The following is a 24,379-nucleotide window of genomic DNA, read 5'->3' as shown; positions in this document are numbered from 1 at the left end:
ATATGAGATTGTCTTTTATCCATTTAGCTTGCACAACCTCATTGTTAGTGGTCTGTAACAACAAATTCCATTTAATTGAATCACTGTGTTATTAGCTGTGTGCTTAGAGTGTTTGTGTATTTGCCATTAAAGGAAATTGGCTTTGCATCAGGTCGGGACGCTGTGAGATGAAACTGGGAGCATCCGTAACTAGATAGCCTTCGAGATGATGCTCACACTCTCATCTTCTCACAAGAGCTTACTTTAATTAAGGTTTCCAGGGAAGTCGACATCAATGATGATATGCGAGCTGCATCTCAGTGCTTCGCTCTGCTGATCTCCTCTCTTCATTGTGTCCTGTATGCCATGACACATTTACCTCATGTTAACCCCATAGTCAGAAATTAAAAGACAAAATAAAAAAAATCAAGCAGTGCATAATGCTTAATGACATAGTACATAGTGAATAAAAGGGTATGTTTTTAATATTCGCTTTCACTGTGGAGGTAATATGAAATTTTAGTCCTGGATTTATTTTTTCACTTTTTCTAACACTGTAAGATAGTACGTTTCATTAAATCACTGGATGGTGGGTAATGGCAGAGGTAGACCTAATACTGGTACATTAACTGCAATTTCATCATAAAATTACCATAACTTTTTAGAGAGAGCTGTCATTATCTTATCAGCAACCATCTGGACACTAAGATGAGGACCATTTAACCCTCAATTGCTGTTTTGATGTGTGACTGAATACATGAGTTTGTGACTGACACCGAGTGAAAGATAATCCCGCATGTGTGGATGAGAATGTGTGTCTCATCAGGTATCCCATGAGACACTGCAGCCTCCCCAAGAGCCAGGAGGATTTTTAAGGGGCAGAAGGGAGCCACAGATCATTTCTAGGCAGAAAGGAGCCAGACACCAATTGGTAAGAATTTAAAGCAGTTTCCAATTAGATGTTTTTCAGGATTGATACAGTACAGTTGAGCTGTTGAGTTAGGTAAGACACCTTATAGACTCGATTTTCTACACTTACTAATCAGGATAATTTGTTTATCTGTCCTACTTTCTTTCAGTCTTCCATCAGGAAAAAAAAAAAAACATGGTGAGTTCCTTTCTTTGTTTTGTTTTCTTGTGAACAGAATTTAGTTGCATTTTGTAAGCAGTATCAGATTTCCTAAAAAAATGTATGCATGTGTTTGCATAAAATTCTATAAAACTCAAAGCTGTGTACTTCAGAAACACCATCCGAGAAAACTTAATGTTTGTGTAACGAAGTGTGACTTGTGAAAGGTCAGTGTCTTTTCAAGCCACAGTCAGATCTGTGCTGCATGACCAGTTTTTAACAACACACATCAGAAATTGACCTAATTGCTCCACCTAATTTGCATAAAACCCTAAACATTTTATTTCCATAAATTGAAATTTTAATGTCATTAGGTTGTCTGTTTTTTGAGCCTGCTGTGAGGCATTGCAGTGTATAGATGGTGAGCCTCATACATAATCTTAAAATCAGAGGAAAGATTGTGAAAATGTTTGCATTCATTAGTAAAGCGTTAGTACAGCTCATTCTACTCACATTGGCACAAAGGGAGGAACAGTTTCATTCGATATCCTTGATTTGATTTTATCCCCTCCAGCTTGCTGAGAGACCTCAGACTGTCTGATGAGGATAAGTTGATTTAAGATGTAAAGTGGTGGCAAGAACTCAGCTTCATGATGATAGTGGTCTAATTTGTAACATATTGTATTACAATGCACTTGGAAACTGCAGGTATGTGCGTCTTTTGTATCCTCAAAGGGTTAGTATTTCATCAGAGGACCGCTGGGAGTCAGAGAGACAATATCCTCTGATGCCTGATTCTTAAAAAGTGAAAATTACATGATTATTGATTTAAAAGGCCTACATTCAGTTCAGACCACCTACATCACATTAATTTAACAGCCCTTATTTAAGAATCAGTAGCAGTATTTGCTAGTTGTTTTTTTTTGTTGTTGTTTTTGTTTGGGCTTTTTTTAGAAACATTCATGTCTTTTAAGATATGAAGTTTCTGTGCCATATTTTCAGCTCTGAGGGTGTACTAAAGCAATGCTAACCTTGAACTAAATGCCATTTTAAGGAATCTACACTGTTACCATTTAATGTTTAACCGACTGTGTTTACTTTACTGTTGAGTTTTTTAGAGGACAGTCTGTACCTATGGCCCATGAATATTGTAAAATAGTTAACAGCTTAACTATTTGTTGTGTTTCAAACATTTTGTAATATTTTCACCACTTGTTATCGCACAGCCCTTGCCAACTGAGAACTGAAGTTATGTGATTTTCTTCAAAAGCCATTAAACTCCCTTGATAAAAACAGTAATTTTAACTGAAAATTAAAGCCGCAAGCGGCATCTAAAGGCCCTCGCCAAGGGCACGTCCAGTGGAAGTATGCTCATCGTTCAGCAGGTGGCGCTCTAGCCCCAAATTTTGTGTCTTCTGATGAATGGGTGTAGGCCTGGGACATTGACAATTGATTTGAGACAAATCTGTGTTCGTATGTCCGAACTGAACAAAATTTTGTATAAATAAATCTGTAGGGGGCGCTATGAGCCAAAATTCAATTTGTTCCATTGAATGGGTGTAGGCCTGTGAGATGTACCACTGAGTCAAATTTGAGCCAAATCGGTGTTCGTATGTCTGAACTGATGCAATTTTTGTGAAGGTAAATTTGTAGGGGGCGCTACTGAGCGAAGTGGCAATTTGTTTTGATAAATGGGTGCAGGCCTGGGAGATTGACTACTGATTCAAATTTGAGCCAAATTTGTGTTCGCATGTCTAACATGAAGTAATTTTCGTAAAGGTAACATTGTAGGGGGCGCTATGGCGCCAAATTTAAATTTTTTCTTATAAATGGGTGTAGGCCTGGGACATAGATGTCTGAGTCAAATTTGAGCCAAATTGGTGTTCGTAATTTTAATAAAAAATATTTAAAAATTTTTTGTAGGGGGCGCTGTAGTGCAAAATTTCAGTTTCTTTTGATAAATAGGTGTAGGCCTTGGAGACAGATGTCTGAGTCAAATTTGAGCCAAATCAGTGTTCGTATGTCCGAACTAATGTCATTTTTTTAAACATACATTTGTAGGGGGCGCTATAGTGCGAAATTTCAATTTCTTTTAATAAATGGGTGTAGGCCTAGGAGATAGACGTCTGAGTCAAATTTCAGACAAATCGGTGTTTGTATGTCTGAGCTGAAGCAATTTTTGTGATGGTAAATTTTCGAAAAAACTTCGCAAAGTTTGCAACCTCGTCACACAAAAACGGTGATGTCGATTCAAAAAATTCGGCTAACTTTTTATGCCCCACTTCTCTAGATACTGTACACTGATTTTGAGCTCATTTGGCCAAACGGCTTAGTAGGAGATAGTTAAAATACAACGTCAGCGAAAACGCTGACTCAGCATTTTGGAAATTTCAATCCAATATGGCCAACTAAGGGTTGGTTTAGGGGCGTGGCCATAATAGTATTTTTTGTTTGTCTCCTCATGATGAATCTGTGTACTGATTTTCGTGGCTCTACGACAAACTTTATGTTGGACGTGCTCCCATTGGCGCAATGCCTTTCCACTTTTCAAGGGGGCGCTGCCGCTACATTTCTTTACCGACATCTACAAAACGTATATGTAAATTCAATTTCTCGCACTTCTGAATTTTAGGCAAAATTTGGTGAGTTTTCGTAAATGTTCAGAGGGTCAAAACTGAGCTCAAAGCGCAGGAGAAAGAAAATAAATATATAAATTAAAAAAATAATAATAATAATCTGAGCAAGAACAATATAGCCGTTTCCGTGGCAACCACGTATTTGGCCTTATTTGAAAGCTCTCGAGCTCCCCCACATGTCTGTGGGGTCAGATGTCACGTGTCGTGCACTTACACCCATGTGACTGACACCGAGTGGGCGTGTCCCATTGACTCCCATTCATTCTGTGCAGGTGTAAATATGCGATTTGTGCACATGTCATATACATCTTCGGAAAGGTCTCAGTGCCGTGAATGTGAATGTGTGTGAGAGTGGCGACAGTGGCGACAGGCGACCGCGTCACTGGCGATTACTGCAGACTCAATAGGCCCTGCGCTGGCTTTACTCGGCTCGGGCCTAATAACCTTCGCTGATCTACCACTGCTTCAACTGGCTGGTTTATTATTTCACTGTTTGATGTTGGTGGTTTAACATCTTTGTTTGGAAGTCACACAACAATAAATCAACACATCAAGGCAGTAAAAGGGCAGCAACTGTCTTCTGAGGTAAAAGTAGTGTTTGTTGCTGCTCTGGTCTGTAGCAGAACATTTAGTAGTTTCTATTGTGGAACTTGTGTTGCTCCAAACTGAATCCAATCCATGTAGTCCATTACAAGTCTTGCATTTCTCCATGCTTAATTATTTTTTGTGTCAGTGTTAGAGAAGGGTCTGACTGAAAGTTTTTTGATTATTATTGTGTTATAGGAGAAAACAGCCTTCGGTCTAGTGTGTTTTTCTTTACATCATTCACGGTCGTCTCGGGTGCCATGAAGCACTGGATGCAGTAGCAATGTCTTGAAAAGAAATTATATTTGGTAGAAGTTATAAAGTAATTTTGATGAATTTTGACATGTTGTGAAGTTTGTAATTAATAGTTCATCAAGATTTGTGGCAGTAAGTAATCAATCCTTTGGTTTTTGGTTTTTTAAACACCCAGACCTCAAGATATTTGCTGGATACTGTATTTCACAATATATTGAATTGTAACTCAATAACTTGCCAATACACACACCCCCCTAAACTACTATCAACCTGATAGTGTGGGTCCAGGAGAAGAGAATCACCAAAGTCTGAAAAATCCTTAAAACCTGGAGACACTGAATATGTGATCAAAATTTTACACCTACATGTTTACTAGTCTAAAGTGGTGGATTGGGTAATTGATCCTTTTACCTCTCAAAGCCAAACTGCTTGTATTGCAAGTTGTGGTAATTCGCTCTTTAACAGGAAGTGCTAAATGTTGTTGGAAAAAAAGAAAGTTGACTGAAAAACTGAATCTTGGTCATGAAAGTAGAAGAAGTTAATGGGTGATTTTTTTTTTATTGTTGAAAAAGCACATTTTCTGTAAAGCGGGATTGAACTAAATTTCATAAAACAGCAGGAAGGATCAGGTTTGTGACAGTGATTTGCCTACGCAGACAGACTAATTAACCCAAGGAATAATGAAAAACAACCTTAACGGAGCACAAGCGAAGACAGTGCTCAGTCACGTCACCACCTGCACAATTGTTGGAACAAGGCTAGAGCTGAGGCAGATATTTTATTGCTTTTTCCTCAGGTGACATTTTCCCCAGAGAGCAATTCAAGCAGCTACAAGTGAGACGTGCCACCTCTTTTAAATTACCCCTCTGACAAAAGCTGCAGCCACACTTGATTTAGGTTACACTTTAAGTCCCAGAGTCAGGATAGACCTTCAAAAACCCACATGGGTCCTTGGTGGCCCTTAGCGATATTTTTATACCATTGATATGAGTAGTCTATGGCAATGTTCAGTATCTTGACATTTTTCTATGGACAGAAAGTAAAAAGTGTTTCTACTGGGGTTTAGACATGCCCTTGGACAATTTACACCATTAAGAAGCAAAAAAGAGCCACTGTTGGGGGGGATGGGGGGTTGGGAACAACTTTTATTTTGTAAGTTACTAAGAATTTAAAGTTCAACAACCTAAAATTGATTCAAACTAATCCAGCTAGACCTCCAAGTATGATAGATTTTCTTAAAATTATTTATATAAAGTCGTCCTTTTATGGGACTTCGCAAAACCCTAAAGCTCTACTACAAGTGCTTTTTTGAAATATGGATCTCAGAGATAAGTATCACCATTACTCAGTGCACTTTAACCCTCTCCAAGTGCTTATTTTTCACTGGATCGGTATGGAATTTGTATTGCACATCAAGAAATAATGTGGGTAATTTTCTTTTTTTTTTCCACTTAAGTTTTTGTTGAAATTTTATAAACACATAGTCACCAACAACAATAAAAAAAAATAATAATAATAACATACAAACTTTGCTTGGGTACACTATACGACACTACATTCATGTTATTCAGTCCTTCCACCATTCTGGGTTCTGTAATAAGTCCATTTATTCCATTTTTTGTCCATTTTTGCTTCTTGTAGTCGCAGTTTGTGAGTTACTTTTTCCATTGTATATATTCCTTCAATAATTATGATCCATTGGTCTTTTGTTGGTGGTTCTGTCTTTCTTCAGTTCCTTGTAAAAGCTTTTTTGCAAGCCACTAAAAGTACCTTGCCCAAGTATATGTTGTTTCCCGCTACATTTCCATCAGACAAGTTACACAAATACAGCACATCACAGCACAATGGAATCTCATACTGTCCATTTGTGCTTCTAATGTGGGTCATTTTCAGTGTACGTTTATGCAAATGGATGCTGTTGAAATCAAATCAATTTTACCTGAACAAAGAATCTTTCACTTTTAGATGTTAGTGTCTCTTCACTTTCCTGCAGCCAGAGTTTTTATTCTGTATAACAGTAATGATGATTAATATCTGGTCAAGTCAGTTTTTATATAAATAGTCCAATAAGAGAAGTACTGTACACTCATGACAAATTTACTCTCTGTTCAATATTCAACACCTCCACCTATGTAGAAGTTATTCTGACTGCCACAGACTGAGTTAATATAGCTCCAGAGCTGAAAAACCTACATTTTGAATGCATTTTTTTTTTCCTCAGAGGATTCATTTCTTTTCAGTTTTTCTATGTGGGAAAGTGTTAATATTCATTGCAGATTTATAAAAAAATTTAAATGTGCTATATTACTTATCATGAATAAGTGGTCTTTTTTTTTTTATTATTATTATGATTATTATGATTATTATTATTATTATTGTTAATTTCAGTCCAATCCAGCAGAAAAATAATCAGTTGGTGGGGAAAGTATCAAATTTAGCTGTGACAACTTGAAAAATTCATAACTGATGTTAACTTAATGTGCAGTAGAGCTTTACAAGGTTCCATGGACTTAAGGTGGGGTTTGTCATAGGTTTTCAGAGATTCTAGATGAAAACTTTCTTCATTTTTTGAAATCGATAATACACAATTTCACATAAATCGAGATGATTATTATTACCAAGTTTGTAGTCATGTTTGGAAGAGCTAGAGTAGATAAGGAATAAACATCCAAAAAGCTTTTAACCAACTTGATTAAACAAGCCGACTGGAGACCAACTGCCACCATTATGTCTAGGAAAAGACATTTAATTAGTTTTGAGTCTCTCCACATAATTTTATAATAATTTGGAATAGGTGCTGTGAAAAATACTTGGCACTGGTGACGCTTAGATAAAGATTTTCTTACCTGAGCTTGAATAAACAAGTGAGCAATATTTTTCTTTACCTTTTATCTGCATTGCTCTCTCCCTGCAGGCGTACAGAGGCAGCGTTAGACCATACGTCAACTTCAACGCCAAGCATGACGCTGAAATTCTCCATAAGGCCATGAAAGGAATCGGTCAGTGCTGTTCATTTTCACTGCTCTCCAGCAAAAGGAAGAATATTTATATAGTTTGCTACCTGTGTGTGCTTTTCAGGCGATTATTGCAGTTTTTTTCAGAGGGTAGACAGCTGTGAGATGCCAGATGTTCCTCATTCTAAAGGACTTATTTCAACACAACAGCTGAATTTAGTCTCTTGCTTTTGTTCATAGTTAAATCTACGGTTGGGGTATTTGCAAAAACCATCGCAGTATGTGTTTGTTTGTCATTAGCACTGGTAAACATGGTAATTGGTATGGTATGGTTTGTTTCTGAAAAAAATAATGTGCAGTCTAATGCCGGTTTTGCTGCTTTCCGAATCAAGTATAACAATAAAAGCGTCATTTCACAGCTGTGAGGGTAGCTCTTTAACTTGCATTTCTCAGCATTTACTGCGCTGCAATCCTCTGATGTAAGGGAAATAATTGGAAATTTCCAACTTGTTTCGACAAATTATCAGAGAGAATGAGCATCACCAAATTTTAGACTTTTCACACTTTGTAACCACTATTATAAAACTTCAGTGATTTGCAAGAGTAAAAATTCTAGTACAGGATGATTTCCACTAAAGATGTAACTTCATAGTAACATCCTCTGTGCAAATATCTGTGCAATATCAGTCATTAGAAAAATTTCCAAAGGGAAGCAGCCCGAGTTAGTGTTTCATTCTTGAAGATTTCAACTTTAATAGATGCCTATTAAGTCATTCTCTATCATCAAACAGGTTTACTCTATAGCAGGGTTTCTGCAGGTCATTAAAAAGCATTAAAAGTGATTAAATAGATTTTGTGAAAATTAAGGCCTTAAATGGCATTAAAAAGCATTAAATTCGATGTCCAGACCTATTAAAAAAATTAAATACACTTCATGGAAAAAGCATTGTTATTCACAATTTATTTTGATTATATAAACATTTAATAATTTTGATTGGAAGTATAGTGTGATGATTGACAGGTGGAACCGTTTGATTGGCTATTATTTATGACTGGTGCATGAAGTCACAACACCAGATGCTTAGAATGCAATGTGCTGTGAATGTGTTTATGCTGTGGTGAAAGAGCGGAGGGAATACTAGCAAATGTTGGAAAAATGGGAAAATGCAGAAGAGATTGGAGGAGGAACTGTTCAGAACCTGGTTAAAGCCTGTCGACGGTAAACTGTCATAAAACTATATATAAAACTGTATCTGCAGTTAGACATGGGCATTAAATGTGTTTAAAGGGGCATTAAAAAGGGCACTGAAAAGCATTAAAGCAGATTTGCTGATACCTGCAGAAACCCTGTATAGTGATGGAGCTGATTGTTCACTGGGAGCACTATATGAAAATCCTTTTATGTACGGTGTTATGATCTCAGTGTCTGTGGCAGCATTCCCAAGAAAAAGTCCTCTGTAGTGACATGTGCTCCATCACCATAGTGACCGGTGTGATGTGTGTGTCAGTGTGAGGCGTGGAGACACACACACACATAAGGCAGGCAGTCCGTATATTTTACAGGGCCTCGTAGATGTTAACAGCCACCAGCATTTTTAGTTTGTGTGAGTAGCTAACATTTTCACCACCGCCAAGAGGTTATACGCTGAAGACCATTATGGTGTAATTTTATCAGACACAGACACATATTAAACTGAGTGGAAACAAAAATAGCAAGTGAATTCCCATCTGTCCACACACAGCTTTTAGTCCACAGGCAGAGTCTCACCTTTTTCTCTCACTCATTGAGGAGAGGGGTGAAGTCTCATGTTCTCTCTTGTTCACTGGGAAGTCTTGATCCAGAACATTGACAGGTGAGGAGTCTGGGTGAGGTGCTTTTGGTGTTACCTGTCAAAGTGTAACACACATGTCCTAAGGTGAGCTCAGGAAGGATTGAAGTGTCTGCTGCTGCCAAATGTTTAATGATACCAGAGTGCTGCAGACCATGAACCTTAATTAACTGATCATTAATGATTCTCACCAATAGGGGCCGCCAAAGAGAACAACTAGTAATCTTTGAGTTTGCTTCTTAAACAGTATTTAATATCCTTTTGTGTTCATTTTCATTTATCAGGGGATGTGGTGACTGAAGACAACCACATTGCACCAGGAAACATAACTTTACGATCACCCGCCCATGTTTTCCCTTGTCTAGCCACAGTATGTTATCATGTATGTAATTAACCCTATAACACTATTTGTATCATATTTGCTACGCCAGGTTCTGAGACCTTTATCTTATCAAAAAGACTAATGCGTTCCTTAAAAACTTGCTGTATATGACACGATATGTGTTTTTGGTCTCCTGGTGGATTATCATCCCACTACAGCCAGTGGAAAGGCTTTTTTTTTTTTTTTTTTGCTCGTTTCAATATGGTCGCTAACGTTAAATCATCCAGCACACATTTTGTAGGAAAGTATTTGGTAATTTTCAAAAAGTTTCATTAAGCAAAATATTTATACTGTTATTTGGTTGAAAACCAACAAATTTTGAAAAAAAAATTTAAATTATGATGAAATTCAAGGGAAATAAAAAGGCTGTAAAAACGTTTATGTAAAAAAAAAAAACAAATACTTGAAGTGTTCTATGTTTTCAAAATGTTACTAGTAAAGTTAACGTTGTTTTTGAGCAAGAAGTTGCCAGAAACGCCCAACGTATCAAATGTGATACAAAAAATATATCATAAACAAAATGATATGACAAAACGTTTTGTTTGGAATATGTTAAAAGAGCTCATAAACATTTAAATTCCAAAAAAATTGAATTTTGTGACTAGTTTTTAATGAGTCAGGTTTTACATGGTGAAGAAATACTCACCTGGCTATTGTTTGCTTGTTTAAACACCTTTGAAGCTACCTGTTATTTGTAAAACTGTAAAGAACCACAAAACCGTATTCCAACACAGCCAAACATTACACATCTCTGGAAGACACACACAATCAATTCCTGCAAAAGTGGTCAAACTCATTCATCAACAAACTCATTTTTGTGTCAATACAGTACATACAAACTGTCATTTGGAGAAGCGCACAAAACACCACCGACTCACCAATAGAATAAAAGAAAAACACCAGTGGCTTTTTCTGTACAGAGGGCAGAGTAGTTTGCAAACTTTTGTTATAGCTATCGTAAACTCGGATAGCGCTGTCTTCAAACAGCAAAACTACTATAGAAGAAAACACACCCATTTTTGCCAGAAAGAGTGGGATGAAAAACCCCTGTCTAAATCTGATCTCTGTGTGTTTGTCCATAAGGCTTCACTCACATCACATCTGGGTCAGGTCAAGGGAACACACACATCTATGAGAAAAATCTCAGTTTCTCTTATCCTATTCTACATGCAGTCATTTGTTAGCTTTTTACCGATATATAATAAATGCTTGTTTTAAAAATATTTGACTTGTTTTCTAAACACATTGATCCTTACATCATAATAGGATCAAGAATTGAAACCGTGTTACTTTAAATCTGTGTCAATAAGTCCAAAGGTTTCCAATATATTTTGCTAGATTTTGACATCAGTGTATCAAATCAAATCAAATGTTATTTATATAGCACCAAATTATAACAGAAGTTATCTTATGACACTTTGCATATCGAGTGTAGCTGTTATATGTCTGTGGGAACCGTATGTTAAGCATTTTGGTGTAAGCCTTGTCAAAATCAGTGACATTTTGATGTAACCATGTTACCGAGCACTTTTTTTTTTTTTCATTCTTTGTTTATTTGGAAAAGCAAATTACATAAAACTTCACTTATGGGTACAAATCAATACCTACACGACAAATGGAAATAAGATGCTAATCCAAGATTTTTAGTCAAATATGTTACCGAGCACATTTTTAAATATTTTTGATCAAAAATTAAATTTTATGCAACCATCATCCTCACTATGTTTAACCCTTTCATGCATGAATTATGAGAACCTTAATCAAGATTTTTTTTCTGAGCATTTTTATTCCTCTTTAGGCATGAAAAAAAGAAAGTGATTGACATTTTTTTTTATGAACCTATTCTTCATGGAGTTCCAAAAATGTCCACTCAGATGGACACCATACAACAATGTTCATAAATATGCATGGTCCCTATTAAATAAACCAATAAATAATAATAAAAAAAATATGTATGTTCAAAGCTAGAGCCCATTGAACATGAAACATGTACCTGTGTCACTGCTTGACCTTACTCATCTGTACAGAGCAGTGTTTGCAGTGTGTAATTGCATAAATTGTAAAACAGTTTGGAACCCTTAGTGCAGGGGTGTCAAACTCATTTTAGTGCAGGGGCCACATTCAGCCCAAATTGATCTCAAGTGGGCCGAACTAGTAAAACAATAGCATAATAACCTGTAAATAATGACGACTCCAAATTTTTTTCTTTGCTTTAGTGCAATCAAAATTAAATTACAAAAATATGTACATTTGCAAACTATCCAAACAAAAATGATGTGAACAACCTGAAAAAAAACCTGAAATTTCTTGAGAAAAATAAGTGCAATTTTAACAATATTACACCTCAACTTACCTTTTATACATGCATATTATGGATTGGATCTACAAAGGCACAAAATATTTAATAACAGGAAGAATAATTAATAATTAAAATTTCACTTTCAAAATTTCAGGTTTTTTGCATTTTATTGTTAAAGGATAGTTTGTAAGTGTTAATATTTTCATCATTTAATGTAAGTTTTTACACTAAAACAAAGAGAAAAATTTGGAGTTGTCCCTACTTATTTATAGATGTAATGTAATATTATGTTTTTCACATTAAACTAAGAAAATTTGGAGTTATTATTTATAGGTTATTATGCTATTATTTTAGTTGAGATCACATTGGTCTGTATGTGGAACCTGAACATAAATGACTACGACATCCTTGATTGTTAATATCTTCAGTGTAATTTTTGCTGATTCATCCCTTGGGCCGGATTGGAAACCTCTGGCGGGCTGCATTTGGCCCCCAGGCCGCATGTTTGACACCCCTGCCTTAGCGAATACATTGGTTACAAATGTTCATGGCTACAGAGAAAGTGTTTCAAGAATCACTGAAAGACATATAAAAGTGGTAGTAAAAAATGAAAAAGGATAATATTATTGAGGAATTCTGTCTTATAGTCAGCACTGTTCTCACACATGAGGAGGGTTATGTACTATAATTACTACACACTGATTTATTAAACATTTTGATCTCCGAGGAAATACCATGTGCTTGTATTTGGCTTGTTTACATTTCTGAGCTCTTTTCTCCAAGGTGTCTGTGACATTCAGAAGCTATTGATTTTTAGATCATCAGCTTCAACAGTCCTTTTTGAGCGCTCGTCTCCATCTTAGGAGGTTGACTCTTCATTATTGCAGGTTGTCAATTAATGCTCTGTTGTCCAATATTCATGGAAAGAAATAACTATCTACAAATTTATTTATTCTTTGCTTTTCTAAATCAGCGTTCTTTACAAGGTAAGGAGGGGATTTTCATGAAAACAAACCATTTTCATTATAAGAATTGTAAAAGGAAATGAAGATGATACATAGGTAAGTGTGAATATTATGGGAACAAGACCTTAGTCAGGCTCAGAAATGCTATTGAAACTGTTGTATTGTTGAAAGGAAAAGCATAGACATAGCTGTTGAAAAGACGGAGCTCTCTTAGTTTTGACCCTGGTTTGGATAATAGATGTTTACCATCTAAGCTCAATGCTCCCACTATAGAAGTATACAGGTGCTTTTCTATGTAGACCTTTGTCTGACAGTAATTAGATTTTAAAATTTATTTCGTATTTCACAGCTTGTCAATGAAGAGTAACAATAATAATGGATAATAATAAGAAGAAGAACTGAAGTAATGTGAACCCATTCTTTATTTTTATTAGGAGACAATCTAATACTTCCTCCCACTCCTTTTCGAATGTGCAAATGAAGTCATACTTTGCTTTCATGTATAAGTTTTTTTTTCCATGATTTCTTACCATCTGTTTTATTTCTAAGGACTAAGTAAGATTACTTTGTTCTGTTGCGTATTTGAAATAAATTAAACTAAACTAAAACAAAAAAAAAACCTTGGAAATCTTGCGTCCTTTTTGCTGCTTCTCAAAGTTGTTTAGTGACATGTTCAGGCTCATTCTCACACTGACTTTCTCCATTTTTTTTTTTTCGTTTACTTGAATTTACAGGTACGGATGAAGACGCCATCCTCATGCTTCTGACAGCACGTAGCAATGATCAACGGCAGCAAATTAAGGCAGCGTACAAAAAGGCATATGGAAAGGTGAGAAGTGGAAAGTGGCACTAAGCTAATCTTACAGTCTGCTTTTTAATCAAAATGAAGGATCAGGCAATCGTGTACAGTAATGTGGCTCACTGATGTGATTTTAATGATGATGGAGCTCTACGGAAGAGAATCAATCATAGTAAGTATAAGTCTTTCAGTGGGATTTGTTGACAATAAGAAAAGTATAGATTATTAGCTGATCATTTTGTGCCCAGTAGATCATGTAATAGTGTATTTTTCTGAGGTTTGCTGCTCAGGCTCAATTCATACTGGGAAAAATTGATCAGTTGACACAAAACACAACTTTTTTGTCATTATGGATCAAAGAACAAAATGTCATTTGTTGTCTGACATACTGTGCCAATAATCAGTGGGAAATAATTTAGTATAGAAAAGGCAACAAAAAGATTATTTTCTTACTGTTTGTCTTACAAGACGTTTTTTGGTTTTTTTTTTGCTCCCACTGTTCTTCCATTCTGTCAGGTTATTTTATGACCACCTGTGGATTGAACACAGCAAGTTAATTTGCTCTCTGCTGAGATTATTGAAAACCTTTCTGGCGAATGTAATTGCTGCCCGAGGAATAAATAGATGAGGATGCTTGAGAGAAAAAGGTGTATCAGGAAATCACAAAGTAGCTCCTGAAATATCTCCAAGTATTACAGTGCTTTATCAAAATGGGCTACGAAATGAGCCTATTTGGTTTTGTCATTGCCTCATTTAGTTTTTATTACATGGTTTAAATGTTTTACTGCAAAAGACACAAAACTACTCATTTTAAAACACATAAACCAGCACGGCTGTCAAAAAAGTAAAAGCAGTCATAACTCTTAGGGATGCCTTATCCTGTTTCTCTGCTCGCACGTTCTTTTATTTTTATACCTCTTGTGTCCATTCTACTCCCTTTTACAATCATCACATCTAAACTCGATAGGACTTGATATTTCTGACCATCAACTTAACAGAAAAATGGAAAATGTTGAAAAGCTGAATTCAAATAGATTATCCAATGACCACTATTACCTAAAATTGCCCGAAAGTTCCCATTGCCAAGACAATTACTGCTAAATGAGTCTGTATATATAAGAGCACAGGACAAGTACAGTACATTTTGATCCCCTGTGTCTTTTATATACATGGACACACAGACACTCAGTTCCGTGATCCAAAATCTCATAGACATGTAATTATATCCTACAAAGTGATGAAGCTGTGTGGGTAAGATGACCTGTTTGACTACTCGGGGCTTTAGAAAGTACTGAACACCTCATATCATTAGTTGTACTCTTCAGAACATGCAGTGCCGTAAATGTACCATATACTCTTTCCTCTCAAGGATCGTCTTTTAGGCTCTTGTGTGCATATTATTCACCTAACCTAGTTTACTTTATATGTACTTATCTGTTGGCAGAAAAAAACAGAAACCTAATCTTTATATTTACCCAGTCTTGGGTTTGATGAAGTTAACTTAAAAAGCGTTTAGTTTAGTTTAGTTTAGTTTAGTTTAGTTAGTTTAGTTTAGTTTAGTTTAGTTTAGACACTAACATAATACAAAACACAGGAAAAAACAAAACAAGATAAAAAAAAAATAGAATAATAGAAAATGGAACAACTGTTGTGCCTGAAAGGGAGTGGGAAGAAGCCACTGCTTATCCAGTCCAACCCCCCGATACCAGTCCGCAGACTGTTAGTGCCTAATCATATGTTATACAACATAAGATTGTGATTATCCATAAACACACCCCTACAAACCTATAAACCCATACACATACAGTCACATACACACACAGCAAATTATATCTACATCTGTACACCAACCCACATCAGCACATCCATGTATATATACACACACACCATACAATATAACAACCTGACAATCCAAATAATGATCACACCCTTCCTTGAGCCAGATTTTGTGACAAAACCATTTCTTTGTACATTATTACCTCCGCCAAGGAGGTTATGTTTTTGCCAGGGTTTGTTTGTTTGTCTGTTTGTCTGTCCGTTAGTGTGCAACATAACTCAAAAAGTTATGGACAGATTTGGATGAAATTTTCAGGGTTTGTTGGAAATGGGATAAGGAAGAAATGATTAAATTTTGGTGGTGATCGGGGGTGGGGGGGCCCACGGGGGGGGCGCAGACCAGAAAATTTCATCAAAATCTGTCCATAACTTTTTGAGTTATGTTGCACACTAACGGACAGACAAACAGACAGACAGACAAACAAACCCTGGCAAAAACATAACCTCCTTGGCATGGGGGGGCCCACGGGGGGGGGCCACTGATCAGCCTTGGCAGAGGTCTGTGCTCTCCGAGTGCTTTTCTAGTTTTGAATTTTTAAATGTTTGGACACCACCTGAGGTCTACCCCCAACCCATTCCAAAACTTAACCCCACACACACACCGATACACACAAACTTTTCCTGGTTGTCTTTACTGCCTGGACTTTGAAATTCCCACATTCCCTCATTTCATTCAAGTGTCTGATATCAGTAGACAGTCTTTTGTACTTAGGTTTATCCAATGTCTTGACAAAACCTGCCAAAAAGAGGCAAACTTTGTATAACTTTAAAGAAAACTCAGTCCCTCCAGGAGATTTCATTTGGCTGTCTATTCATCCATTGATCTTATGTACGTACTAGTAAACTTGTGGGGAACTTATTTGTCTAATAATAAATACAAATACAAAATTCATTTCCATCCTTTTTTTTACGCACACATTTAGACCTGACCAACTAAAGCAACCCCAGATCATAATACTACCCTGACATGTACTGTAGGTACTTAGGCATGATGGGTAATTCATCTGCCTCTCTACTTACCCTGATGCATCCATCACTCTGGAACAGGTTTGGTCTGGACTCATCAGATCACATTTCCTTCTTCCACTGAATCATAGTGTAGTCTTTATGTTGCCTACAAACTGATGGTTGTTTAAGAAATGAGACACTACACACTGCATCAGTTAGAATTAAAGATGTTGTTGCAGCTGAAACATTTTAACCCATAAAGACCCGGTGGTGTTTTTGTGCCAGTTCCCAAATAATTTTTTCTCTCTGTTTAGCCTTTCTTAAGTGTTCATCACCATTTATTACAACACGATCCTCTGTATTTGGCACTTTTCACTGTAAATCCTGTGTTTTCCTATATGTAATTTCCTATATTTAATTTAGATGGTCATGGAAACTCAGTTCATTCAAAGGTTAGTATATCAAAACAGAAGAAAAAGTGAATTTTTCAGCAAAGATATCATTAACTGAACATAGAAACAAGTGTGTTCATCCACTGTCATTCATCCAACTCCATGGGTTTTACTGGTGAATCAGTGTTGCAGAAGATGATGGTGTTTCCACGTGCACTACAGAGCCTCTGAACGTCCAAATGGGTCATATCTGATGACCATGAAAAGATGAGAAACTGTATTTTACACCAATTATTTCCATGGATTGATAGGATTAGTGGATCAACAGATATTAAACGGTTTAGATCAGTAGATGCTCTTGGTTGCCAGTGGATTTTTGGGTCTTTATGGGTTAATCACTACACTGTAAGACCGAATAGTTGAGTTTACTTTAAAAATCTCAGGTAACTCGTTGCCTTAAAAAATTTAAGTAATGAGCCATGAAAACTTGAGTGTATTAAACTTAAATACTTGATTTGAATGGAATTGCTATTTTAAGTACAACACACTAAATGCCAAGTCAATTTAACTTAAAATTTGTTGCAATGTCAATTGCTTTGCATAATCATTAAACTTAATACCATCAGTTCATTGTACTCAGTTCCAAGTTGATTTACATTAAAATCCTTTGCAATAAGAAGTGCTTTGTATAAAATTCAACTTCACATTTTGTGGCGTGGATGGAAGCTTGAGCAGTGTCATTAGCCAGTACAGGAAGTGCTTTTAACGTATCCAGGCATTGAGATTTCCATTTTACAAGAAAATCTATAATGAACAGGAAAGCTATTGTTGGTCCTATGGCTCTCACTCATGGCGCAGCTCTACAAAAATACCAAAACAAACACAAAAAGGCCAATAAACACTGACATACACACATTAAGTCAAAATTAACACTAACACCACAACCCTGCTGAACCCCTGCACAGAAAAAGAACACATATACAACAGTATGCCCAATAGCCACAATGCAATGCACAGATAAGAAGGTGTGGTCATGACTAAAACTTAGTGATTTAAATCCATTCAACTTAAACTTTTTCGTACTTTCAACTATGTCTACAAATTAGTAGAATATACTTAATATTTTATAGTAATGTCATAAAATTTAAATCATTCAAGTACAATGTAATTAAAGCATTTTTGTAAATACAACTTCTGGGCTTACAGTGTACTGTACTTCTCCAATGGAAACATCTGAACTATTTATTTGATTAAATCCAAGGCTGTGTGTAATTATATTATTTCTGTTCTTTTTGTCATTAATTGTCATCTCATCACAGGACTTGGTCAGCGCATTGAAATCTGAGCTGGGAGGCCTTTTTGAGACTCTGATTGTGGCTTTGATGACTCCCCGTGGCACTTACGATGCCTCTCAGCTCCACAAGGCTCTCAAGGTACCTAATGACAGTTCGGTCGCCTGCTTTATGTAATTCAGACAGTCAGTCTCATATTCAAATGAGATGAATGGCAGCGAAGCAGTTCGAACAATACCAAGGCTGTGACATTTAGCTGTAAATCTGAACTTTGTATCATTTTCATGTCATTTTCTGAGCATTAACAGCTGCAGCTCCCATCAGGCTTTGACAGCGTGCCAAGACTATTCACACTGATGAAATGTGAAAATGGAAGCAAAAGATTAATTGTACCATTGTTCCATGTGTTTGCTTTTGTGGTCGTGTTTGTCATGTAACAGACTTATTGTCACCTCACACAGAGACAGGAAATTAGAAATAGTCATAAATGGCCAGTATAATTGGTTGACTTGTTTGTCGGTCAGGTATTTGACACATATATATTTCATTTTCTGATTTTTTTATGCATTTTTATTTGATCACATTTGCGCATTGCCTAAGAAAATTAAATGTTGAGTGAAACTGAAAGCAAAGCATTTAGGACTTGGCCTCAACATTCACTTTCAACTCACTGTGCCGTTTGTTTGGTGAGTCAGATTTTTTTTTTTTTTTTTGCTAAAGGTCAGTTGCAGCAGAGAAAAGAATTAGCTCTTAACATAAACCTGAGTCTCAAAGCTAAGTTCTTCAGCTATAACAGATTTCAGTCCCTGAATGCATAGCTGTTTAGTGTGCTGTGTTGACAAATCACCTTGCAGTTACATTGATTATATTTAAATTTTAATAAACATAATATAGAACAAAAACGTGAAAAATATACAAGAGCTCTGAGAAAACATTTCAACACAAATATAGATTGTCAGATTGTGAGGAGTTTACCAGCACGCTGTGTTTGTTCCCCAGGGTGCTGGGACTGATGACGAAGTGTTGATTGAGATCATGGCCTCCAGGACCGGAGAAGAGATTAAAGATATCATCAAAGTTTACAAGAAAGGTGACTTGAATTTGTGGGGGAAAAGCAGATATATATATTTGCAGTTACTCTTACCGGTGTTTCAGACTGAGGTTAGGCTTGATTATGAAAAGGACACATCTATCACATAAGAAAAGAAAAAAAGGAACTCCTGTGGGGCTTCGTGCAAGAACATTTACATATTCATATCTGAAAACCTCTTATTTTTACTGGTACAAGCGGCAGTGTCAGATTCATGCTCTTGTAATGTCAGAAAACTGAAAATATGAGTGCCACCTCCACCATCACTAAAATGTCAACATTTAGTGGTTAATGGGGTTTTCAAGATCAAAATTGTTTCAAAGTAATTAAATTTACGACTATTTAGTAAAAACATGTAATTACAACAAACTGCTCCCGCAGCAGGTCTAGATGTGTAATTGTGTCCTTACCTAAAAGACAAATCAAACAAAACAATCCTAAATCTAAAAAATGTTAGTCTGACTGGTTCTTACACAAAGACAGTCTCACTTACTGCTGAAATATTTATCTAATTACAATTATAATATTTCCAGTTGGTCCAGTTTATTAGATATATGAGCACCGAACCTCTTTTTAGATGGGTTTATGATTTATGGTTTATTGCCATTTTCCTATTGCATTCAGTTCCCAAAGGTGATTTGTCACCATACGGATATGGGGAGGAAAAAGCAGAAAACAATATATAATAAGTAATTAAATGCATAAATGAATATAATAAAATACAGTGCAGTAAAATGACAATTATAACACTAAAAATTACTAAGAAAAAAGACAAAATGGACCAAACAATAATAATAAATCAATAATTATATATCAGAACAGACATCAAACTATCTCATAAACAGACACACAGATAATTCTAGATCTAGATTATTTTAAGGTATAATCTTATAACCCACTCAGTGAGTTCTTCTATAGAAAGGATATTCATGAAGACGAGTTTAGATGAGAAAAGGAAAAGTAACATAAGAAATGGGACTAATATAGAATAAGGAATAATTGAAGCATCACAATATGAAAAATTGTAATAAAATAAAACACAGTTGCATAAAACTGAATAATCATATTCTCTGGAATTGAGTTAATCTAATATCTGTCTCAGTGGAAGTTAGAGGCAGGCAAGCATATTCATGTTGGAGAACTGTTAATATTGGATTAACGGTTGATATTTTCCTCCTACTCAATTTATATATGGTCAAAAAGTGCATTAACAGGAAACAAGATGAGCAATATAACATTCAGAACAAACTATGCACGGCTTCCAGCTGTCATCATCAACAGTTTATTTTAAACCCTTGGAAAACTCACTGACGAAAATGTTCATTTCCAAATAAAAACAGATGGAACATGATGCATAAAGGAGTAAAACATAAAACAAGACAGTGCAAGAAATAGTCATATTAGTTAAAAAAAAAAAAAAAAAAAGCAAGTTAAAACAGTTAAAGTGGTAGTAATGAAGTGGTATTAGTGGTATTAATGGAAGAATGATCAGTCATTCATGTAACTTCAAAACTTTCAAAATAAATAATAGTATAAATAACAAATAACTGACGCTCATTCAGATGTACGGACATGTTTCTCAAATAAAGACAATATTCACCATGAGAAAATACTGTTCGCCTTTCTCCATCTGATCACTAGAGAATACATAAATGGGTCTCACTGAGAACCACCACAGATACAAATAATAATAATAATAATATCTGCAGTATATAAATTAATGATAAAAGTGTAAATTGATTCATGCATATTACTGAAAATTGCTTTGACTCATTACAGTTGTGACATTTTTCTCTCACAATATTAAAAACACCCCCAATGATGAAAACAAAACAAGTACAAATACTGGCAGATTCAGTATATGTAGGTAATTTGATGCCAGACAAATTACTAAAAAGTGGACTAGTCACATTAATTAACCTTCTGGTTCACTGCCGGCTGATTCATTACTAATTTACATATGTTATGTTAAAATGTTTGTTTTTTTTGTTTGTCACATTTTCTTTGCTTTTTACATTTTTAGCAGCTGGGGACAGTGAGATGTTTTGAGTTACCTAATTCCAGAAAAGTCGAGATTCTGTGTAAAGCAAAAATAAATACAGAATGCAATGATTTAAAAATCTCACCAACCTACATTTTATTTACAGTGGAACAGTTGAGATAAGGACAACAAAAGGCTGGAAAAGTAAGTGGTACTAAAAATAAACAGTTGGACGAACATTATGCGACTAATTAGGCTCATTAGCAACAGGTCAATAACATGACTGGGTATAAAAAGATCATTTGAGAAGCATAGTCTCTAAGAAGCAAAAACCACATCTGCAAATTGTCGCAATGTCTAAATCAACCAGTAGATGTTACTAAACATTAAACTAATGCTAAATCCTAAATGATAAATACCAACACTAAATATTACACATTGAATCTTTAAAATGAAAATCCACCAGTGAAAGGGAGGACAAAACTCCTACAAAATCAAATTGTATTTATCAAGAAAAGAGGAGGGCTGCACTGCATCAAAAATGCTAAAAACATCTTTTGAAAGTTAATGTCAGGTCTTCATCCAGGCTAGGTCAACATGCAAAAAAAAACATATTAATGAAATTGAAGTGCACAGTATTAAATGGCAGGAGGAATATAAGGCACTCTCATAGTGATTAAAAAACATCTTTTATTAAATCATGAATGAGCTAACGAGTTTCATTTAGTGGGTGTTCATTAGAAAACATGAAGACAGGTGTCCTGTTATAAAACTCATCACATCAACATGTAACACATTACTTATACATGAACACTGCAGACTTTCATTAGCAGGATGCTGGACAATCTTAAAGCAATTTATTATTTTGACCTGTGGATTTTTTCATGTACTATTCCCCTTGGCTGATGAGTTAAAAATTAATTTTAGACACTGCCTTCACTTCTGACAAGGTTGTGACAATGTTTGGACTGTTATTAATGATGTATGTCCCCACAGTCAATATATAAACAGTGAAAATAAATTATTTTTCTTATCACATCTAATTTTACTGTGCATAGAGGATGTCAAGGACTTGACAGTTCATTGGCTGTGTTCACCTCTCACACTCATCGTGCTACTGTGAGCGTGTTGCTTGCATATCAGTTTTAAATTGCAGCAGACCACAATGGAAAATAGTATGTGACAACAAAGGCTCTGAGGTCTGAAGGCAAAGAGGCCGCTTTATTTGATCTGGACAAAAGAGAAGGCCACGCTCTCCGTTAGCTGTCTAATCAAATCTCTCTTGTCAGAGATCTTCCAGCAAAACAGAGGACTTCCCCTGGGGTCGATTGCATCCATTAACGACTGTTGTGAGTTAGAAGTGTAAGCAATCTTCTGCCCCTCTTCTCCTCTTTCCTCCAGAGTTCGGCAACAAGCTGGAGAAAGATATCTGCGGTGATACCTCGGGGCACTATCAGAAACTACTCGTGATCCTCCTCCAGGTAGATATGGAGGCAGCTGGAATGACTTACCATGTTTCCTATCTTGAAAATGAGAGCCACTACTGATGCCATTACAAAGTCATGAGAGGTTTAGGTGTTTGTTAGGGAGGGGATGGAAGGATAATGCACTACAGCTGGTTTCTCAAATGAGTTGTGGTTTACAGACAGAAATGTAATCTCCATCCTTCAATCTTCAGGGGTTACCTGGGTTTAGAGAAGCTTTGACGTCACATTGTTTCCATCCACACTAACCTATTTTTGCTTTCTGTTTGTCCAACTGTCTGTCTGTCATTCTACTCGTCTGTCTCACTGTTTGTGTGGCTGTAAAGGGAAGCAGGGAGGAGGAAATAGATGAAGGAAAGATTGAGAAAGACGCTAAGGTAAGAAGTAAGCCCATCTATTTTATAAAGACTGAGTTCATGATCTAGATGGAATCATTTTGACTTATGAAAGAATTAACAATTATTAATGCATTACTGCTAACAAAGAAAATCAACCCCCCACAAGATGACCAGTGTACAACAGAGTGATTTAATTGAACTTTATTTCATTGTCTTCATGTAAATGTCAACATGTAAGGGATATAATCCTGTTTGAGAGGTTGCACACCAAAAAGCAGTAAACCTAAAGGCCATGAAAGCTCAAAAGAAAAGTCAATAGGATAAATATATTAACCTTCAGGAACAGAACATCTTATTATACAATGCCATTATCCCAGTCCTTTTTGGCTGGTAACAACCGACACATTCACCAGAGAAAATGTTTGCTTCGTATGTTTCTGCGTATCACAGGTATAATCTCAACAGCCCATAAAATATATTTCTTATCAGCGTCCTTTTAATTTCTTTTCTAAATATTGTATGCCTACAGTAATTGGTTCATACTTGCCTTGTCTGCTCCCATTTCTTCTGTCAGTGTTTGTGTCTGTTCCAGTCTTTACCTTTGTTGTTTTTGTCATGTAATTGGACTTTTGGTTTGGTTTAATTGCCAGTGCTGTTTGTTCTCATCGATTGTTTGCATTGTCTTCTGTAGTGTAGTGTTTGTCTCTTTCAAGTTTTTTTTCCTGTTTATGCCCACTTGTCTGTTTAACAGGTTCATGTAAATTTCATGTGTCCCCGGAATTTTTATTCATTTCTGTTAATATTTAGCTCTAAATCCTTAATGTTCCTCAGCCTGTATCCTCCTGGTTTTAGTCTTTGTTGACATAGACGAACTCAATGTCTGTCGCTTTAAATGCAAATGTACAGGGTGAGTCAGAAAAAACGCTCTTTCCATTTAAAGAAATTGTACTGCTAAAACGGAAACACTGATTTTTCTTTTGACCATACAGTCATATTGATGTGGTTATTGAGCATGTCTGGTGATGTAGTCATAGATTTATTGCATTGCATAAGAGAGAGAAGGTCCATTGTTTATTGGGCACTGAAATACCTGCCAACACAATGTATGTCACAGTGAACAAACTTGAAATTGACAACAATTACAGGAGTCGGGGCTTTGCTTTCACACTCAGGACATAGGCCTACATGACAGTGACCAGGGAGTTTTCATCATGGCAAGACCACAGCGATTGCAGGTATTATTTCCTCATCGAGTTGTCTGTTTGG

The 24,379-nt window shown here is 36.0% G+C and overlaps 1 protein-coding gene across 1 annotated transcript in view; it reads left to right on the top strand.

Moving 5' to 3' along the window:
* anxa5a (annexin A5a) overlaps positions 1-24,379 on the top strand; it is a 37,283-nt gene that overhangs the window by 4,886 nt on the left and 8,018 nt on the right. Inside the window, exons 2-8 of the mRNA XM_030146131.1 lie at positions 806-910; positions 7,439-7,523; positions 13,688-13,782; positions 18,248-18,361; positions 19,220-19,310; positions 22,693-22,772; positions 23,102-23,152. Of these exons, the coding sequence (XP_030001991.1) occupies positions 806-910; positions 7,439-7,523; positions 13,688-13,782; positions 18,248-18,361; positions 19,220-19,310; positions 22,693-22,772; positions 23,102-23,152 (621 nt within the window). The remainder of the gene's footprint in view (positions 1-805; positions 911-7,438; positions 7,524-13,687; positions 13,783-18,247; positions 18,362-19,219; positions 19,311-22,692; positions 22,773-23,101; positions 23,153-24,379) is intronic.

This window comes from Sphaeramia orbicularis, chromosome 10 (genome assembly GCF_902148855.1).
Source record: "Sphaeramia orbicularis chromosome 10, fSphaOr1.1, whole genome shotgun sequence".
NCBI lineage: Eukaryota > Metazoa > Chordata > Actinopteri > Kurtiformes > Apogonidae > Sphaeramia > Sphaeramia orbicularis.
This window is presented reverse-complemented; position numbering and strand designations above follow the sequence as displayed.